At 47.2% G+C, this 19,947-nt stretch overlaps 1 protein-coding gene across 1 annotated transcript in view; it reads right to left on the bottom strand.

The window, feature by feature from the left end:
• Positions 1-19,947, bottom strand: part of LOC119453283 (uncharacterized) — a 105,478-nt gene that overhangs the window by 10,275 nt on the left and 75,256 nt on the right. Inside the window, 12 exon segments of the mRNA XM_037715311.2 lie at positions 1,018-1,143; positions 2,464-2,541; positions 3,595-3,810; positions 5,326-5,598; positions 5,600-7,876; positions 8,362-8,527; positions 9,536-9,906; positions 11,224-11,433; positions 13,370-13,471; positions 14,369-14,604; positions 17,723-18,042; positions 19,315-19,357. Of these exon segments, the coding sequence (XP_037571239.1) occupies positions 1,018-1,143; positions 2,464-2,541; positions 3,595-3,810; positions 5,326-5,598; positions 5,600-7,876; positions 8,362-8,527; positions 9,536-9,906; positions 11,224-11,433; positions 13,370-13,471; positions 14,369-14,604; positions 17,723-18,042; positions 19,315-19,357 (4,418 nt within the window).

Genomic DNA, 19,947 nt, shown 5'->3' with positions numbered 1-19,947 from the left:
CAGAAGTCAGTGAAAGTAATGAGCAGACAGATTTGGCCCACGTGATGAATGTGACACCACTACACAGTAATCAATCAACTCAACAAGAGACATACAAGGAAGCACATGGCATATTCAGGAATACACGCAGTTACAGGGTGCACGAATACGAAAGGGAACAACTAGCCCAATTAGTGCTCAGCTGTCATTTACTGCAATTAGACCTTACTCACTGGCACTTCCTAAGTAGCTCGTGCTTTAGAACATGCTCTTTTGTACATTCCACGCTTCAGTGCAAAAACTAGTGACTATTTGAGGTCTCGGATGCACATCGGGTGTTTCCTTTCATACTGGTCCCTGCTGCACAGGCAAATAAGTGATAAAAGGTATAATTACACTCAATAAATAAATTAAAATGACATAGAAATTTTAAATTACATGTGCTGAACACAGCCCAGCAGCATCAACACAACACTTGCTGAATAGGAGCTCCACAGGTTGGCGTGCAAAGCTATCGCAGAGATGTCCACCTCTCGGAGGTGGACACCACATGTCGGCCAATGCAGGGAGATGCGAGGCCGTACCACACAAGCAAACAACATGCAAGTTCATAGGTTTATTTTGCTACTAACAGAGGAAAGGATGGAAGGAACTCTCACTGCTCTCTTGTTCCCACATGAATGGCATGACTAGTGATCATAATTACTGTTGTCATCATATTTTTTTATGTCTCAAATTGTGGATAACAGCCTGCGGCATACCTACGGAATGACACACTCGGATGTCATGAGCCCTCAGATGACGTACAGTCAGTAATTCACAAAAGTTTATGGGAGACAGAAGAACAAAATAAAAATGTGTATTACCACAAAGTCTAGACATACGGCCTCAAATAAAAAAAAAAATGTTCAATCTGCAGTTTTTTTTTTTGCAATCTACACAGTGATCCATTAAATAAGAAACATCATGCCTTAACAAAGCAGTAATTCACATTTGTCATGTAACCCGTGTAATGTAGACAGTAACTTGTGGCAATACCTTGAGCTGCTCCATCTCGGGCCGACAGCGCTGCCGCACAGCCTCGGCGTCGACAACCTCCAATCCCTGGGACAGCTTCTGCTGGTACAGTTCTCGCAGGCTGCCGATCCGCTCCTCTTGTTCTTCCTGGGAGCAAATCAAGAGATAAAAGTTCAAAGGTTATTCAAAATCAAATGTATAATGTAAGTGGCCAGAGTAGCGAATATTGGCATTGCAGGTGGTACTGCAGTACAGTGCTGGCCGGCCGAAGGTCCCGGCCAGCGCCCATGCATTTCTATAGGCCCAAGCTTTAGTTATTTCGATGCTAAAATTGGTCTTCACTGAATAACTTGAACTTGACCTGTCACCATGCATGCGCGTGACCCCTATGGTGACCCCAACTGCGACCCCTTTAGTGGCACCGTCTGTCTCGGGTGACCTTAGGAGACAGTGGATGCACTGAGCACACATCTCTCGTTGAAAACACATATTTTTGGCCTGCCCTAGGAAGATTTTCAAGCAATAACCATAAGCTCACAATGTCTGATTACTGTATTTACCCGATTATAAAGTGCACCTTTTTTTTTAAAGTAAATTGGGCCAGAAATTGCCTGCGCAATGTAGTCGGACACGAAACCAAAAACCACCTTAGCATGCTTTGCTGCATAACAACGATGTATTGCGGCTAAACTGACTTTAAAGAAATCTAATGGCGAAGCTGACTTCAGGAATCCGGCCGCCATTGTGCAACAATGTTTCTTGCTAAAAAATTGGGTTCGCATTATATTTCTACTTTATTTAGGTGATTTATGTCATTTCTACGTTAGTTCAATACTTTTGACACATAGAAAGTAGGCGCGCGTTTGATTTGGGGAAGTGTTAGAATCGGGCAAATACTGCCAAATGAGTCAGCGGTGTGTTCTGGCGTATTTTTATGCATCTTGGTTAATTCGACCTGACGGATAATTGAATCAATTTCGTAGGTCCCGTCAGGGTCGAATTATCGAAAGCCGAATGTATAACTAAACAACAAATGGTTAAAGCCTGTACATGTGCAAAACATGTAGACAAGGCAGCCGCAAGTACCCAGCAATTGAAACATGCAGCCAGGATGTCTGCACCCTATAAAATTTGCAAATACGGAAAGTTTAACCTCAACGAACTAGCCATTACAGACGGTCTTTCGCATGAAGCAGACAAAATAACACAGGGAAAAAAAGATGCAAAAGAGCAACGTATTTCCTTATTACCCACAAACTGAAAAGCCAAAGAGAACAGCATGTGTTCAGCGCAGAGCTGCCAGCATGATGCCAAATTTCATTACGATTTCAATATAACAAGTGATTTTGTTACCGTGTAATCGGAGAAAATAGAAATTTGAAAGAATACTTTGCCACTGTAAAACTGATTCAGCGTTTCTCTTTGGTGCCCCATTAAACCTCAAAATATCCAAGTCCCTTTGCTCACCTGAAGACGCTGCAGCTGGTTCTTTGCTGCCTGCAGCTCGGCCTCCAGTCGCTGGACTTCTCTCTGGTGGTTGGCTTCCTGCAGTGCGTGCAAGTAAGAAGCACAGGTTGCACATAAGAAGCCATAGAAGCATACAGACATCTCAACACATACGTGAATCCACACATGCTGGGTCAGCAGGGAGTGAATAGCAAATGCGACAATTCAAAAGTGAGCATGAATGGTGGAAGCATTTGGCTTACGAACGCCAAACACGGTCCACTTTAAACTGTGCAGACCAGTCACAAGATCAGTTGCAATTTGGAAGTTACCAAGCAAGCCCGCTTGGCCATTCTAGAAGTATGTCAATGGTGGACAATGGCGAACAACGGAAATGCCTCAGCCCGAAACCGTTTCGACAACTTGTCCTTGTCCCTGGTTTGGTACATGTAAAAATGTTGGTCCCTGCGCTGAGTACTCTCGTGTTGGGCCATAGTCGATATCACTTCAAGTATACCCGTAAAAGCAATGAAGAACAACCGAGACATGATTGTGTAATACAGTAAGGTAAATTCTTTTTAAAAAAGCATTACGGGTAGCTGTACAAGCATTGGGAGAGTTGCAATCTTAACCATGGTTGCTGCGCGCAGTAAACGACGACACAGGAAAAGAAAGATGAGACAAGCGCTGTCTTTTTTTGCAGTTGTTCGTACTATATGTGTCAGATTTCAATTCTAATGAAGTTTCAATTGTCATACAGCGCTTGTCTAGTCTTTTCTTTGTGTGTGTGTTGTCATTTACTGCGCACTGTCATCATTGATTAATAGGACCTTGGAAGTCTGTTATCTTCTTAGTCTTTCTCAGTCACTGTTCCTTTTTTTCCCCTCGTTAATTTTGAACCAGTACCAATTAGCACACCTTATTCTCCTCAGAAGTTTATACTGACCGAAGTGAACTACATTGCCAAGGAATTACTTTCATAAAGAATTTTCAAACTATATTCATAAGAAATTTCCAAACTGTCCAGCTTATCACGAAATATGGATTCACAGAGTTAATGCTAAATAGGGTACACGGTGTTATTGACGGCAGCAAAAGAAACCTGCACCTTGGATAGAGACAATAATAAGCCAAGTCTGCAGGACCACCCACCTGACAGCGAATGCGCCCCTGGAACTCCTCTCGAGCCGAGGCCTCGTGTTCGGCGAGCTCGCGGGAATGCTCCTTGGCGAGGTGCCTCAGCTGCTCCTGCTGTGCTGGGCAGCGCTCGCACAGGGTTCCATCGCGAGCAGCACGTTCCAGCTCGGTTGCCCGCTGTGCCAACGCCTTCGTTTGCTCTCGGAGGCCTCGACAGGTGGCGCAACCAGCCTGCAGAAAGAAAAGAGGGAGAATGTGAACCATTTAGTGCTTTTACCACATTTATTTAACTTCACAAAGCCACAACATATCAGTATCCCCTTCAGGTGCTGTGTCCACTACTGTGCATGCCACGATTCTGCATGCGTCCAAAGAAAAAAAGCACTGATGAAAATAATAATACATTATGTCTCACAAGCATCCTGAAAACTTCTGATTTGACCTGCACTGTCAGTTTGAATATTAAGCCTAAAATATACTAATAAAAGAAGTGTGAAGGTAGATGGCAGGATGTTGGCTCACGGTATCAGCATGTCATCACGTAGTGGGTTCACTTCTTTTCATTGTCTTTTCACAATGTTTTACATCCAATATTGACAGTAGAACGTCGTTCATACGTTTTAAGAGAAAGCATGAGAAATAATGCGAGAAAGAACGTACTAACTGGGGAAATGTACAACTCGAAATCACAAAAAAATTTATCAGACTCAAGTGAAGCTGAAATCTATGTAATGCAAAGCACTGCACGAATTGTTGTGGCACAAGATGCCGATGCGAGCCGAGAATAGCGACGTAATCTCGGGCCATTACTTTCGGCGCTGGTATCACTTTCACAGAATTTCGCGAGACTCACTCCACGAGAGCCAAGGAGAGCTCCCTTCTCTCGTTAGTTAGTCCTGCCCACGTCCAGTGGCAATTTTCACGACACCACGCGAAAGTGATTGCCCGAGAATACGGCTCCCGGTAGGGCCTGAGCAGCCCAAGACACACATTGTCGTTTTTGCAGCTTCCGCAAGCTCACATTTGCACTCCGTGAATTTGGCCTGGGTCACCAGTTTCCTTAGGTGATGTGCCTATTGGCGAGAATCGTTACTGCACAAGACACTGATGCACGTTGAGCTGGCGGGGCTTTAGCAGCCTGAGACATGCCTTGTCGTTTGTTTATTGCGTAGTGTTTTAGGACGGCGACGAGAAACCGAAGCGAAATTGAGCTGACGGGCGATGCCGCGATACGATGCCGCCAGAGCAAAAAATTACACTCACTTTGTGCCGCCTGCAGCTTAAAACAGCAGTGCACTTAGGTTACCGTCTATTAAAAGAGTGCTGTAGGCTTCCAACAGCGGTACACCACATGCACGGCGAAACAGCTAGGTGAAGATGCTTATCGCAATAGAGTTGGTGGTGATAGCTGCGAATGTAACACGTGATGACCTGCTGAAAGATTCGCTGGTACCGAAAGAGAAAATTGAGTGCACGCTGGCCTTTCCACGTGACACAGGTGGGCGAGTAGCGCAGGGAAGCTGCCGTGGAGGGCGCCTGCTGCTCTCTATCGCGTGTGCCTTAGCCTTTTCTTGTTCAAATGGGATCTAGTGGCGGGAAAATGTATTGCTTTAAAATGGGTTGGAGCGCATATGCAGGGAGAACGTGGAACCAGCTTACGCAAGACAGGGGTAATTAGAGATTGCTGGGTGAGGCCATTGTCCTGCAGTGGACATAAACATAGGTTGATAATCGTATAATACCAACCTTGAGAAGGCGTTCACAGTCCCGCTGCGTAGCATCCAGGCGATCTTGAAGTGCCAGTACCCGCTGCCTGTGGCCCTCCCGCTCCTCGCGTAGCCTCACACTCAGCCGCTCCAGTGCGTCCGTAACGTCCGTGGTTGAATTCACGCAGGCCACGCCTGCGCCCAGCTCGTGCCCCTGCAGTTCCTCCTCCGCGAGGCACTGTGTCAGCCAGGATCGCAGCAGAGACGGCGCACCTTCTGCCACGGCTGCAGCCCTGTTGCACAGCTCTTGCACCTGTCTTCTCCGCTACCGCATCATCTGCAGAGGGCGAAGCCGCTGCCTGCTCATCTTGACGCAGAGCCCTCGTGCACTGCCGAACGACCTCCTCGACGTGAGACACGTAGGCCCTTAGGACCGCCGAGATGCAGTTCGCAGTGGCAAGGTCTCGGACAACAGGAACCAGCTCTCTGTTGAGAAGGTCGCGCGGAAGGTTTGCCGAGCAGTAGCTCTCCAGTTCGGCCAGGCACGAAGCTCGCAGTTCTCTGCGCACCTTCAGAAATTCCTGCCTCATGGCGCCCTCTAGCTGCCTCAACAGCGATGCCGCATCTGTCGGTGATGTTGAAATGGTCCCTGAGGTTGAGCAAAGACTCTGGCAAAGGCTGTCGCTGACGTGGGCTCTCGCCACTGACAGTGCCTCCATCACTGCGCCCAGCACAGCTTCCTGCTCCGCCACGTTCTGAAGGGCGTCTGGCTCGAGGTCCGATGTCGGATGGATGTCAAGGCACTCGGAGAGCCTCTGGACGACCAGGACCTGGCGGCTCTTGCTGAAGCGCTCTGCCGCGCTGCCCAGTGACTTGAGACGCGATGAAAGCTCTTCGACCTCGGCGACGACGCCTTCAGTCCCTCGCGGGCTCTCCAGTTCCGAGAGTTGGCAGTGACCTGTGGCTTCTACCAATGGGTCCCATGACTTGTTATTTCCGGAGGTGACTAGCCTGAGGTCGTGTGAGCATGCCACTTGATCTAGCCTCTCCTCGAATGCGAAGAGGACGAGAGACGTCTCTCTGAGGTGCGTGGTTAAGTTACTGAAGAAGTGAGCATCAAAGCCCGCCGCTGTCGTTAGCTTCGAGCCAATGTGTTGCAAGAGCACCAGGTTCCTCACCAAGCGGTCCTTGTTGCTCTCTTCCGTTGTTGTGTCCCTCGTACCTATGCGGTCTATGAGATGCTTGGGAAAAGAGCCCATCACACCTGCTTCGCGAAGCGAGATAAGCGCCTCGTGCAGCCATTCTAGGAGTGAATCAAGCCTTGCATCTAATGAATCTAGACAGTCCCGGTAGCTTGCCGGAGGCGATTCACCACCGTGCTCTGGGAGTCGGAGGTCTGTGACACTTGTTGCCAGAGACAAGCTACTCCATCCGTCACCGGCCCCACCTCCATCAAGAGCTTCCGTCTGAAGGCATATCCGAGGTCGTGCCAGATGCTTTGGCTGATCCAAGGCCGACTGGAGCCTCTGGTCCATGAGCTGGACACGAAGCAGAAGGCTTTGCTGGTCGCCGGAGAGACTGTCCAGGGACGACCTTCGGCCTGTCGGTGTGTCGGCACTGAGGTCGTCCGGAGCAGAGGCGTCGGATGCAGCCTCGTTGACGGGACCCTGGAACGCCTCCTCCAAAAGCGCAAGCTTGTGCTCCAGGTGTGTCAGCTTGACCTCGAGCTCTTTTGACGGGCTTGCCGCTGCTGCAGCAGCTGCAGCGGCAGCCTCCTTGCCCTTGAGTGAGAGTCGCCGCTTCTCCTGCTTGGAATCGGCGCGTGCCAGCCTCTGTCGCAGCTGGCGCTGTGCCTTCTCCGACAGGGCAAGCTTTGCAGTGAGGTCATCGATGCGAGCAGTCATCAGCGCCAGCTGTGAGGCGTGCAGCTCCTCGGCACTCTTGGCATCCCGCTTGAGCGCAAGGCAACGAAGTTCGAGGTCGTCGAACGCGTCCTGCGATCTCTTCAGCTCGCGTCGAAGCACCCACGCTTCTTCCGCGGCGCGGGCCAGCTTTCCTTCAACCTCCAGAGTAGCAGAGTGACGCAGGGCTCGCGTTGTCGCCTCGACCCGTCGGCTGTTCTCGGAGATGAGGGTTTCCAGCTCTTCCCAGATGTTCCGCAGGCTCTCGGTGCCAGTAGCTCCTTCTTCCGCGGCTTTCCGCAGCTGTTCTTTAAGCCTACTCAACTTTTCAACGCTGGCGGTGAGGAATGTCCCGAGGCTTTCGAGAGAGCGCGTCAGTACTTCGTCGTTGGGCAAGCCTCTCAGAAGAAAACTTGCGGCTCCGTGTGGCGTACTCCTCAGTTGTCCGAGTTCACGGTCACGTGCCCTCAGTTGGTCTTCTAGCTCAGAGCACCGTGACTCTAACTTCTTCGTTCGAAGCTCCCGCAGTGATGATGATCGACGAGATGTTCGCGCTACTGGAGGCCTTCGTGCAGAAGCTGGTGTGGCATCCGTCAGAGTAACAGTTGTAGAGGTAGTTGCATCAGTTTTTGAAGGTGTAGCAGAACGGCTTGTGTCAGGAGGAGGCTTCGAATCTACAACATCCATGCCCTAAACAGCAGAAAAAGACAAACAGGCACAGAGTTAATGTGAAACCCAACGCAACTCACCCAACATTCAAGCACATCACTCAGATTTCTGTAGGTATGGAGAAATTAGAGAGTTTTAGTTTGTCTAAAAACTGTTTAATGTTTACAGAGCTGTGGATGACAGCAGAAAAACTAGTAGCGACAACTTGCGCCACTTGGCTCTCCTACAATGCGTTTGAGACATTTTTGTGTTGCATGTTTTCATTGAAGGAAAATCATAAAAGACTGCATGTTAATGATTGTGTCCCTACCAACCCTTTACACCAGAAGTTAAGCAGAATATGTAGGTCATTCAAGTACAATGTTTGTGAGCTCTCTGGATAAACTTTGCATCACAAGATGTAACTAGTAGTGTTGTTGCTGCCGTACACCTCTCAGGTAACCTGGTACTCCGCAAACGATAACACGTTTACAAACGTCAAAACTCTTTATTAAAGTGCCACTGACCACAGTAGGATCCCAGCTGCTCGAACGGTCACTGCGAGCCATCTCGTCCGGTTCGTGTGACAAACCGGCTCCGACTGGCTCGCCACCCTGAGTTGGCTGCGGCGACCGGAGCCGCCGACTCTGCCGAGACCGCGAGTTTGACCGGGACCTGGCTCGTTCCTTCACCCTGCATGTCACAGTTGCACAAAGCGCCACATGCCAGAGATGAGCAAATGCCATCAACACACCAGCTTCCATCATCAAACAGAAGGGCGTAGATACCAATCAATGACACTCCTAAAGACAGAACTGCACGTATCAGAGAAATCTTTCATTTCTTCCTTCTCCGCTGCTGTAGCACAACAGCGGTTATTAAGAGCTCAAAACTGGATTTGCTGTGTCCTTCCATTTGTCTGTTCTTTCCATTATGCCAACGACGGTGGTCGTCACTGTCAAGTCGTCATCGTGTTGTTGTCAGGCAACCTCCAAATTCCCACCTTCACTCTTGCCACATAGCTTGGAAAAATACCTTTGGCCAGCAACCTCAGTGAGATTTGAACTTATGTCCTTGCGGCAATGTGCAGTTAGGAGCTAAACGTTCTAACCACTGTGCTGTCACACAGCTTTGACGCTGGGTAATTTGCGTGTGGTTTTGCACCCCAAATCTGTTTACGTGCATTTTTGAAGCCACAACGGGCAATACAGTATCGGACTGGGTTGACACATGTTTTGCAAGGAAGGAGTTGTTCTTGAGAAGGTGGTGGTGTCTGCTGCAAGAGCCCGCAGCTGTAGCAGTAATTGAGTTGATTAATTGTTTGATTATTTGATGTTTTATGACACAAAGGCAACTCAGGGCCATAGAGCTGTAAACAAGTTCAAAGCTGGAAGAATCCCAGAAGTCTGCTGCCCTTTAGAGAATTTATAGCAAAATCAGGTAAGGTTTTCTTAACACCAATCACAAGCCTGTTCAAAAAATTTCAATATTTCACAAGACCGTCTTCCATGCTCGGAAGAAATCCTGGGTCTTTTTGATTTGCTGTCACAGAATGCTCGAGAATGCCCTAAATGCCCGGGAATGCCAAATCTCCGGCAGTCCTGGGAACTTCAGAATGGCACTTTAAAGAGACCCTCTGACCGATTTCTGTCCATCCTTCAAAACCTTTCAACCATTCATCACTCCATGTGCAAACCGTACCTCGATATAGCCGTACGGTTGAGCGGTGGGGACGGCGGAAGAGTTCGCGACGGGTCTTCCACAACGTCCTCTTCATCCTCGTCAACGATGGAGAAATACTCGGAGTGGTCGTCGCTCGACGAGGTCTCGTGGGGTGGCCTTCCTTCGAGGGCAGGGAGGTTGGGTGGTGCCGGCGAAGACGACGGTGCCACCACCTGCGCCGCTGTCGTTGTCGTCGCCGATGTCACTGTCACCAAACCGGGTGCCGATGCATCCTTAGAGAGTATGCTCATGCTGCTGCGGTTTCTCACTGCCTGACGAATGGCTTGTACCCAGTTGGTGCGAATTCCAGCAGTCACGGCACAGAGGATGACCTCGTCTGCTTCCCACAGCTTTTCCGTGCAACAAGAGAAAAAAAAAGGGAGAGATTGTCAACGCTTGTTTTGTTGGCAATTGCTCCAGAGATCTCGCAACTTTTCTTATGGAACGACACAAATAGGCAGCACAGCCAATCTGCGTTGATTAAAATGTTTAAAGGTCTGACTGGGAAATTAAGGAGTGTTACAGAGACAAGGACACATACAGTCTGCTTCCGTTAATTTAATGGGACTGACGGAATTGGTCAAATTATCGGGCGGGTCCCGACTCAAACATGCCCCCGAACCAAATGCGCATCCACTTTTTATGGGTTAAGTAGAAAACTAACGTAAAAGTAAGATTAGAGCTCTCAAACAAAACACAAACCAAAAGCACGGCAAATTTTTTAGCGAGAAAAACGTAGCAACTTTGCCTTTACAGAATGGAAATTTATCCACTTAATGCCCATTGTCATCATTCTCAGACAGCATTTTATCGTTGTCTAGGAAGAACCACAACATGTTGTCCTTCGTATGGTTCATAGTGTGTTCGATATTCTGAATTTATCAACCGACTACTCAACAACCGCAAACAGGATGGTGGCCCACACCTAGGCTAACCATATTTCGCTAATTAGTCCTGCGACGAATGCAATTGCAAATGAATGTGACGAAAGCCAAAAACATGTGATGCGACTTCTCATCGCTAGCTTAACATGTAGAATAACTTATCTTTTGAATTTGCTTTCATAATCAGACTGAAAGCGGCGCGTCATCTTCATTTCGTTGTCATTCTATGCGAGAACTTGTTTCGTCACCATCTATAGTCGCCATCTTGTGATGACAATGGCGATGACACTGGCTAGACTGGCTCTTATAGTAGGCTGCTGTGAACGCGGTTTTTGTTTTGTATCGGATTATCGCACGTAACGATTCTCCAAATGTGGGCATGCCAAAACTTCCTGCAAGAAAGCCCCACCTGAAGAAACTGTTGACTCGGAGCGCAAATGTAAGGAGCGCAAACAAGGAGCGCAAATGTAAGCTTGCCGAAGTTGCAAAAATGACAATGTGCTTCTCAGGCTGTTTGGGCCTCACCATCTCGGCGTGCATCGGCGTCTCGTGCTGCAACACTTACACTTCGCATTACATAGATGTCAACTGCAGTTGAGTCTGCCAAATGTTTTAGTGACTTCGGATAGTATGTTTTCCCTGTTAGTATGTTTTTTCTCGCGCTTTTCTCGAAAATGTGTGAACGAGGTTCTACTACATATAGGACCCATTTAATTTTGCCAGCAGTGTCACTTACTACCAAAGCACTGCCATGCCAAAACTCTGCTAACCGGCAGTGCTTACCGTAATGACAAAGGCGTAGTTGCGATCCAGGTCGACCTCCTTTACTTCGCGTACCATCCGCAGGTCCAGGGTGGCACTGGGGTCACCAGAGTCCTCCGCTGATGGGTCGTTGAAGTGCGTCAACGAGGTGTTTCGAAGTACGAACCAGTGTTTCGACCATTCGCCGTCTGGGCCGAGCCGCATCAGCCAGCCTTTCTTGACAAACAGGTCCTGCATAGGGCACCATCAGCTTGTGGTTAGAAGATCCACAATGCCAAAAAAAATTGATATCATGAAGGCATGATGCAAAAACATTTACGAGAACAGATCTGGCATCCCATATCGAAGCTGTGCTTAGAATGTGCTTACGATGGCAAGAAAATGGTGATGAAATTATGTGAAGAAATTTACCGGTTACCCCATCCACTGATGTAATCTAATGTGAGCAACATATATAACATTGTGCATGGCGTGCAGAATCGAATAAGCACCAAACAATGCATCTCAATTGACTATGTTCATCATCATCATCAGTCCATCCAATGTAGGCATTCCTAGAAAGACACGCTTGTGATACAAATATGCTTATGATGCACACAACGCACATGGTAGGTTCTAAAATTATGCAGATCACCACTGGTTGATCTAGATTGCTCTATGGCATGATATACAGGGCGTCCCAACTATCATGTGGCAAGATTTAAATATATGCAAATGCCACGTAGCTAGCTGGACAGAACCAAGGTAATGCTGTTTGCCGTCGCTTGGAGATATTCGGAGTATTTTTGCATCCCGCCCAATTAGATAATAAGTCATAGTTAATTATTCAACTTCTCAAATATAATAATTAGATGAAAAGTGTCAATGAGAAAATTGTAGAGCAACATGAGAAACTGCCGATACAGTTTTTGGTTGCTCAATACGTGCTACATAAAAGTATTTTTTCTCAGTGTGAAATATGGCCGCGAATACACGCAAACTGCCTCAAGTGGCCAGTCGCGCGGCAGTTTTGCGTGTATTCGCGGGCTACTTTCATGCTCGGAAAAACACTTTTATGTAGCACGTATTGAGCAACAGAAAGCTGTATCGGGAGTTTCTCATGTTGCTCTACAATTTTCTCATTGACGCTTTTCATCTAATTATATTATTTGACAAGTTGATTAATTAATTACAACCTATTATCTGATTAGGCAGAATGCAATAAATACTCCGAGTATCTCTAAGCGACGACAACCAGCATTACCTTGGTTCTGTCCAGCTACGTGACATCTGCTTATTTTTAAATCTTGCTGCATGATAGTTGGGACACCCTGTATAAATTGATAAAATAGCTGTTGACAGCGAGCTATGTCATTTCATTCAACAGCCACCAATCATGCTACTATGCTACCATGCTACTATTGCTGTTATCAAGTTGTACTGTTGACCTAGCAGCCTCGTTAAATAAAGGGCTTAAATTTCTTCAGCACGCCATAACCCGTTTTCCCAATTGCATCCGTAATGTCCACCAGGCATTATTAAGGGCAGTTAATAATCAGGACTATGCAACATACCGTATTTACTTGAAATAAAAGTTGACCTATGCGTGTTCAACATTTGTTTCACATCATTTTAGACAAAATGATGCATTTGAGCATGACACACGTTTATTTACCGTAAGCTTGGCTACTAAATCTTGCCAGTCGATGCCACAGGCTGCATCGTCATCGTAACTGTCACAGAAGTCGTCTTTGTTAGATGCTTCCCAGGCATCCTTGGCACCCCAAACGACGTCATCCTTAGTGCGGGTGTCGAGGGCATTGGATGCGCAGCATCTCTTAAATTCAGTGTGGACTATCTCCAGACCGGCTTTACGGCAGGCGCGACGGAGGAACTCTGTTAGCTCAGTACTTTTGCTAGCTTTGTTCATGAATACAGGCAGATTTTTTTTGGTCACGAATATAGATTGATAGCTCATTTAGGCGAAGAATTCTGGCAAAAAATAAGGCCGACTCATATTCGAATAAATACCGTACTCATGAGGCAATGTCGTGTAACTCAAGACTGAAAAGTACCAGAGAGTATGTAGAGTATCATATAGAAATAAATTTTTTTTTAATTACTCGAAGCGAGCAAAACTGTCTATCGTGCAAATAAAATCCAACCTACAAGGATCACCCACACATACCTCAGGCAAACTGTCGCCCATGAGCTGGCCGATCCCACCGTCACATGCCGTTGCGTCCAATGTACCGCTTCCCTGACCACAGCCGTCGGGAACACCTCGCGACTGCACGGGCATTTGACATCTTTGTCAGATGACTCTGAACAGCCGAGTGATAAAAACGTTCCAATCACAAAAACATTTAATCAAACAATGGGGTTTAACTTCTCAAGGCAATGGGCTATGATATTTGACACAGTGGGAGGCTCCAGAACGATTTATACCGCTTGGCAATCTTTAATTTATAGTCAATGACTGATTTGTCGAGGGGGGGGGGGGGGCATTATTCTACTCCGGGGACAAATGCGTATGGCCCTATTTTGAAAGTGATCTGCAATGGGGACAGAGTGCGCAAAGTGCTGACAGCTTTGTGTGTGCTGTATTCTTGCTGCTTAGTTCGCGTTGAAGCGAGAAGCAGCACGAAGGTCACTTTACTCGCTGATGCTCCTACACTTCCTCACTCCAGTGTTTTGACAGCGAGTGTCTGTGGTCATCAAGTGAGATGTGTTCATGTTTGCTTGTGCACGCGTGATACCATGCTTGTTAATAGTCAGTAAGAGAATGTTATGTTTACAAGATTATACGGCCAATAAAACTACTATCCTTACTTCGCATAGCTATCTAATAATTTGCTATCACAATCGATGCTTCGTCTTTAGGGTGAAACTGCGACTTTTTTCTTTCTCCATGGCACACAGTACAGGCGGATATCTAACTATGCGATTATACACCAAGTCAAGCCGTGCCAACAGCCAGCCCCTCCAGTTCTCAACCTCAGAAAATGCGAATCCCAAAGTCAGACGTGCTTTTAGTAATGAAATTTAGTAGAACTATTCGTACTACATGCTACATCGAATTCATAAGCACTTTTTTTTTTACTGTCTGATGTAAACGGGTTTGACTGCATAATGCGCAAGATTTAACAGCACTTCGCTACACTCATCTCGCGCCCCACCGACTCACCGCATGCTTTTCCTGAGAACTCCCGCTGCCAGGCAGCACCACGTTCCACTGCGGCACGTCGCGACAAGGCGGCGAGTGGGGCACAGCGCAGCCCCCGTCGCCCCCGTCCCGCCGCGAATTCTCTTCTGACCGCCACGAACGGTGATTTTCCTGGTGGAGCAGGTTGGGCGATGGTGGCAGGCTCTTGGTCTCGTTCTGCCACCGGCTCAGCAGAAGCTGCTGCGCCATCGACACGTCTGGAGGAAGCGGAAATGGGAGCACAGTGTCACGTGAATGAAAGCTGTAGTTAAGTTTCCACCTTCGCACACGTGACGTGACACCTCTTGAGAAACTTAAATCTTGGCCTTTTACTCCAGGCACCTTGTAGGGTAGGTTCTGGTCCCACGTTGTCTGGGACCTCATGTATTGTATGTATGTATGTATGTATGTATGTATGTATGTATGTATGTATGTATGTATGTATGTATGTATGTATGTATGCATGCATGTATATGTATACATACATACATACATACATACATACATACATACATACATACATACATACATACATACATACAAGAGGTCCCAGACAACATGGGACCAGAACCTATATATATATATATATATATATATATATATATATATATATAACAACCACCTGATGTGTGTGATGGTGGGATGCAAGCTAAAATCCCACAGAGCAATAGCCCGATGCTATATCCATTAAGCCACAGATGCGAGTCAATAAGAACGTTACCAGTCTCCTTCCTTCGTGCAAGTTAGCGCTTTGAGGTGCTTGCTACTGCACACATGCATGTGTCATAGACACGCACACACACACGCAATTGTTCTCTTTATACAAAGTTGCTACCCCCTCAGTAACACTTTGTGCAACTCTAAACAATGTCAGGTAGTGAGGTACCAGCAATATGCTTTGCGTAACTTTTATTCTCAAAATGTGCAGCACTCTACATGATCTTTTTCGGTTCAGATGACTCTATCCTACGCCATATTTTTGTTCTATGACATATAGTACATGGGTTCTCAAAGTGGTTTCCGTGGAACCCGGGGGTTCCGCAGGCCCCTGCTTGGAGTTCCGCGAGTCAGTGATAAATTTTCCGTGGTCCCGCGCTCGCCAATTAAGTGGCTAAAACGGCGAACAAGAGGTGTGCTCGATCCACAGAACTTCCATTACCCATGCCCTGGTGTCAAAAAGCACATCACAGCACGTAACGGCAGTGCGTAAACTGCGCAATAAATCCGCATGCAGCTTGTAGCCACCCGACCTTCGAAAACGGGCAGCGCGCCTAAGCTTTCGCTCTTGAATCTCGGAGGCCGTAACGTGCCAACATGCGCATTTCTCCCGTTCGTAGATAGGGTAGGTGCCGATAGCGTGCGCACTGACGTCGAAGGAATAAAAAAGTAAATGCGCGGAGCACCACAAATGCGCGCCGCGAAAGAGCAAAAACGGCGCTAGTGTCCAAAAACGAAGCGGCGCAGTCTGCATCGCTAGGGTCCTCAGCGGCAGTCGTACGCGATACGTGACTGACAGCAACGCCAGAATGCTTTGTGCTTATTTGTGCCCTCAAAGCGCTTATTGTTGCGTTAATTGCCGCGCGTAACACCGCCTTGGCAGCTAGCCGCGTGCTTCCATAAGTGCGTAGTCGCCATCTGTGATCACGTCGATGGCCACCACAGTTTCATCCGCAGCGGTTGCGGCAAATAGTGGTTTCGTTTTGACTCGGTGCGCGCGTCGGCTGCATGCCTTCATAACTACGTAGTCGCCATCCATGATTGCGTCGATAAGAACTGCGGATTCGTCCATACTTGCTGCAGCAAATGGTAGTTTCGTTTTGACTTGGTGAGTGTGTCGGCCGCTTGCCTTCGGAACCGCAAGGTCGCCGTCCATGATCGGGTCGATAACGGCCGCGGTTTCGTCAGCAGCAGTTACGGCAAGCAATAGTTGCGCTTTGACTCAGTGCAAAAATGTCAAAGATTAAGAGTACCGGCTACATCGTGATGGACGGACGATTTGTTGGCGACCAGCTCCCTAGCGAAAAAATAACCAGATGTGCGCGCAGTAGTGAAACGCGTGTCTGCAGATAAGACGCGCACCGCGGCCACGCTGCAAAGGATGTTGTGAGGCCTTCGCCGCTGCTAGCCCTTAATCAGTCATGAGCTGACAAGAATTTCAGTATCCTCACTGCTTTTCTGCAACATAGAAGCAAGATTTACTGATGCATTCAGTAAATAAAAGCGTGTTGAAGTAGTAAGCATTCATTTGTTGTTTTCTTGATACTCTGGATAATTAGACATTAGTTTAATTAGGACATTTTAATTTGGTTAATGCGGGGGGGGGGGGGGTTCCCTTGGCGCTTCATGGAGCTTAGCAGGGTTCCCCGGAAAGAACATGTTTGAGAACCCCTGACATATACTATAGTACCCGGTTTCAGAAATCCCTGTTTGCACAGTACTACTTCCACTACATGCTACTATTAGCACCTGCGTTGTCAGCTTCTCGTGCCCTCTTGTCCGCACAATTTTTCTGAATATGCCTACTGCTTTTGACGTGAAATGTCCCCAAAAAGGGTGAAAGGAGGTCATTAGCTGAAACCGCATGTAACGAAAACTCTTTGTAGCATTATTACTTTTACCTTTGCAACCATACTACCCATGCACCTTACTTTGATGTTGTCGTGTAGAGGGGAGAAGCCATTACTCGATCATGCACGCATCATGTCCGCAGATAGCGCCATTGTAGCACCACGCTTGCCAAGATCGGGGCTAAATTCAGCCGTGTGCGCGGCATTCGAAGAGGCCTAGCTCAACAGTAGTTTGTGCGTCCGAGCAGGAATGGTTGCGTTTGAGAGGGCTCACTATGCCATAGTAGGCATATTTTTATCAAATACGAACTGTTACTCACAGGTGTTGCAAGGCCTACAAATGTGCAATATGTTGAACAAATTTCATGCTTGCTGGGCTATTCTTCCCCCCCCCCCCCCCCGTAACTCCTCTTCGCATTCGACCCATCTACGAGTGAGGTTGGCTCGAGCGGCACAGGGCTGTCTCAGGTGCCACCTGTAGGAGCACTTATTTCTTTATCCTAGTTCCCAAACGCACTGCGGAAAGCAAAGTGGCCTACTACGAATAGAAAGCTAGCACGACTGCAAAATTAGACATAAGACTCCCACGAGTAAAAAAGCTAGATGTATAACCTTTATAATGTGTGAATAAGTGCAACTCATTCATTTCTGTACCCCATTGCCCACACACTGTTCTCAGCACGCACGAGACGTTTCACGTCGCATCCCACTGTGGCTGCATCCCCGATGCAGCCTACCCAATTTTTTTTTCAATCTTTTTCCAGCTTACTCGTCTTGGTATCTTTGGTGCCACCAGTGGCCTTCGCATGCGGCTCGGCCAGGAGAAGGTAGACGGGGTTATGCAGGAAAGGGCACGGAGGCGGGCTGCCGCTGGATCCGCTCCGCGGGTGGTCCCGCTCTCCGGCCCACTCGGCCGGCAGCAGCTCGGACGCCCGGGACGCGGGGACCATCTTGGCCACGCCGTCCGAACGGCTCCGCTGGCTCTTGAGTCCCCGGCTTTCCCGCTTGAGGTAGCGGCGGCTGCGGCTCTTGGCGAGCGCATCCGCGTCGGTGTAGGCGGCCACGCTGCTGCTGCTGTTGCTTCCGCCACTGAGAAGAATGGTTAAAGATGCTGTCAGAACGCTGACGAATTTGCCGCGGAACCCAGCGCCATAGAGTTTCGTACAAACAAAGTGACACAAAGTCCGTGCAACTCAAATGGGAGGATCAAGTGACAAAATAATCACATAAAATTGAAGGCACGGGTTCCGTCCACAGCAACAGAATAACAAATACACCAATGTGACAAAATACAGTTGAAGCTTCATATAACGAATCATCAGATACAACAATGTACATACATATAATGTCTTGTGCGTTCAAGGTATGGAATGTCCTCAACTGCCTTAATCACTCTTTTCTGAAGAATCGTTAGCCTATTCAACTTTGTTGACGTAGTATTTCCGCCATATTAAAGCAGAGTAGATCAAATGGGTATGGAAGAGAGCTTGGTAAAATACCAATCACTTCGTGACTGCAGGCAACGGACGACAGGCTACGATTTAAAGCACCAACCACTCGTCTCAGCTTTAAACATATGTGATCTACTCATTCATTTCAAAATAAATGCTCTGTAAAAATTACTGCGAGGCCCATCGTGATGTTTCTTGCCGACGACAGCGTGTTCTGAATTTTCTGAATTAAGAAGGGGCAAATTAATGAGATATTACTGTATATGCTTATTCATTTATTTATTGACACATTCCTCACAGGCTCCTATTTGGAATACTGTATAAGCGGGGACAATACATAGATATTGTAAAAATACATAGGATATTAAACAAGCAAGCAAAGACAAGTGACAGGCATTATTACAAAAGCTAACTGCAATAAAAAGTACACTCTTAAGTCACCATAAATCTTCTCATTGTGCTAGAAAAATATTTTACACTATCGTGAAAATTAGTAATACTACTTGGGAGATCATTCCCATAACTAATTGCACTTGGCAGCGCGGACGTACTGAATGCTTGGGTTCAGCCAAAAAGACGCACAAGGTTACGCAGCCGGCGTGACATACAATGAGGCTGTGTTAGTGGCAGTGTATTTCCATGTGTAAACTATTTTATGTAAACAAACAGCAAACAAGAGTAACCAAACAAGAGCCATATTTCGTCATGATTCCAAGGCTGAACAATTAGTACCAGATATACAAGCTTATAACAAGCATCAGATATAATGAAGATATTTTTCCTGTCGGGTACGACTTCAATACATCAATGTTTGACTGCGTACCAAATCGTTCGGCTAGGAAGTCATCACACCTGTAATCCAGCCAGATTCACGGCAATATTATTGAGCATAAGCATCGAACAGACCCACCTGTCAAGCCTGCAGAGTGGCACTCCATTGTGGGGAACATGGGCTGCAAGAAAAAAAGGAAAAAGAAGACAGCATACATTATTTCCGCATTAAGTGAACACTTATCTCTTCCAGTAACAAAGTGACTCAGCTATTTCTTGAACGGCACTTAGAGCATATACTGAAGAATTGCAATGACTACATACATCCCCTAGAAGATAGGACGCAGTGAAGCATTCAAAAAAGAAAGACAAAGGGGGAAAAAAAAACGAAAAAAAAAAACACGTCAGTACCAGGAAAAATGGTGAGACACCGTCAAGCAGGCTACCTCGAAGCAGGCTACCTGCAGGGTAGCCTTAACAGTAGGGAGCCTCATCAATACGTACAAAAAACAAGAAGGGGAGAGAGGGGAGGTGCCCAGGCCCAAGCCTCAAGCCCAGGGTCCCAGCTTCTGGATTCGCCAGTACCACCATGGTTGACCTCAAGGCCAACAAGCTTCAAATCTTAAGCAAGCTTCAACTTCAAAACCACAACATCAAGAACCTTGGAAAAAAAATAGGCAGGTAGATGTTAGGGCAACGCGGTTATAAAATGCATAAAAGAAAAACAACAGGGCCTAATTATTAAGAGGGATGATGCCAGTAAAGTGGTCAG

The sequence above is a fragment of the Dermacentor silvarum genome, chromosome 5, assembly GCF_013339745.2.
Source record: "Dermacentor silvarum isolate Dsil-2018 chromosome 5, BIME_Dsil_1.4, whole genome shotgun sequence".
In the NCBI taxonomy this organism is placed as follows: Eukaryota; Metazoa; Arthropoda; class Arachnida; order Ixodida; family Ixodidae; genus Dermacentor; species Dermacentor silvarum.
This window is presented reverse-complemented; position numbering and strand designations above follow the sequence as displayed.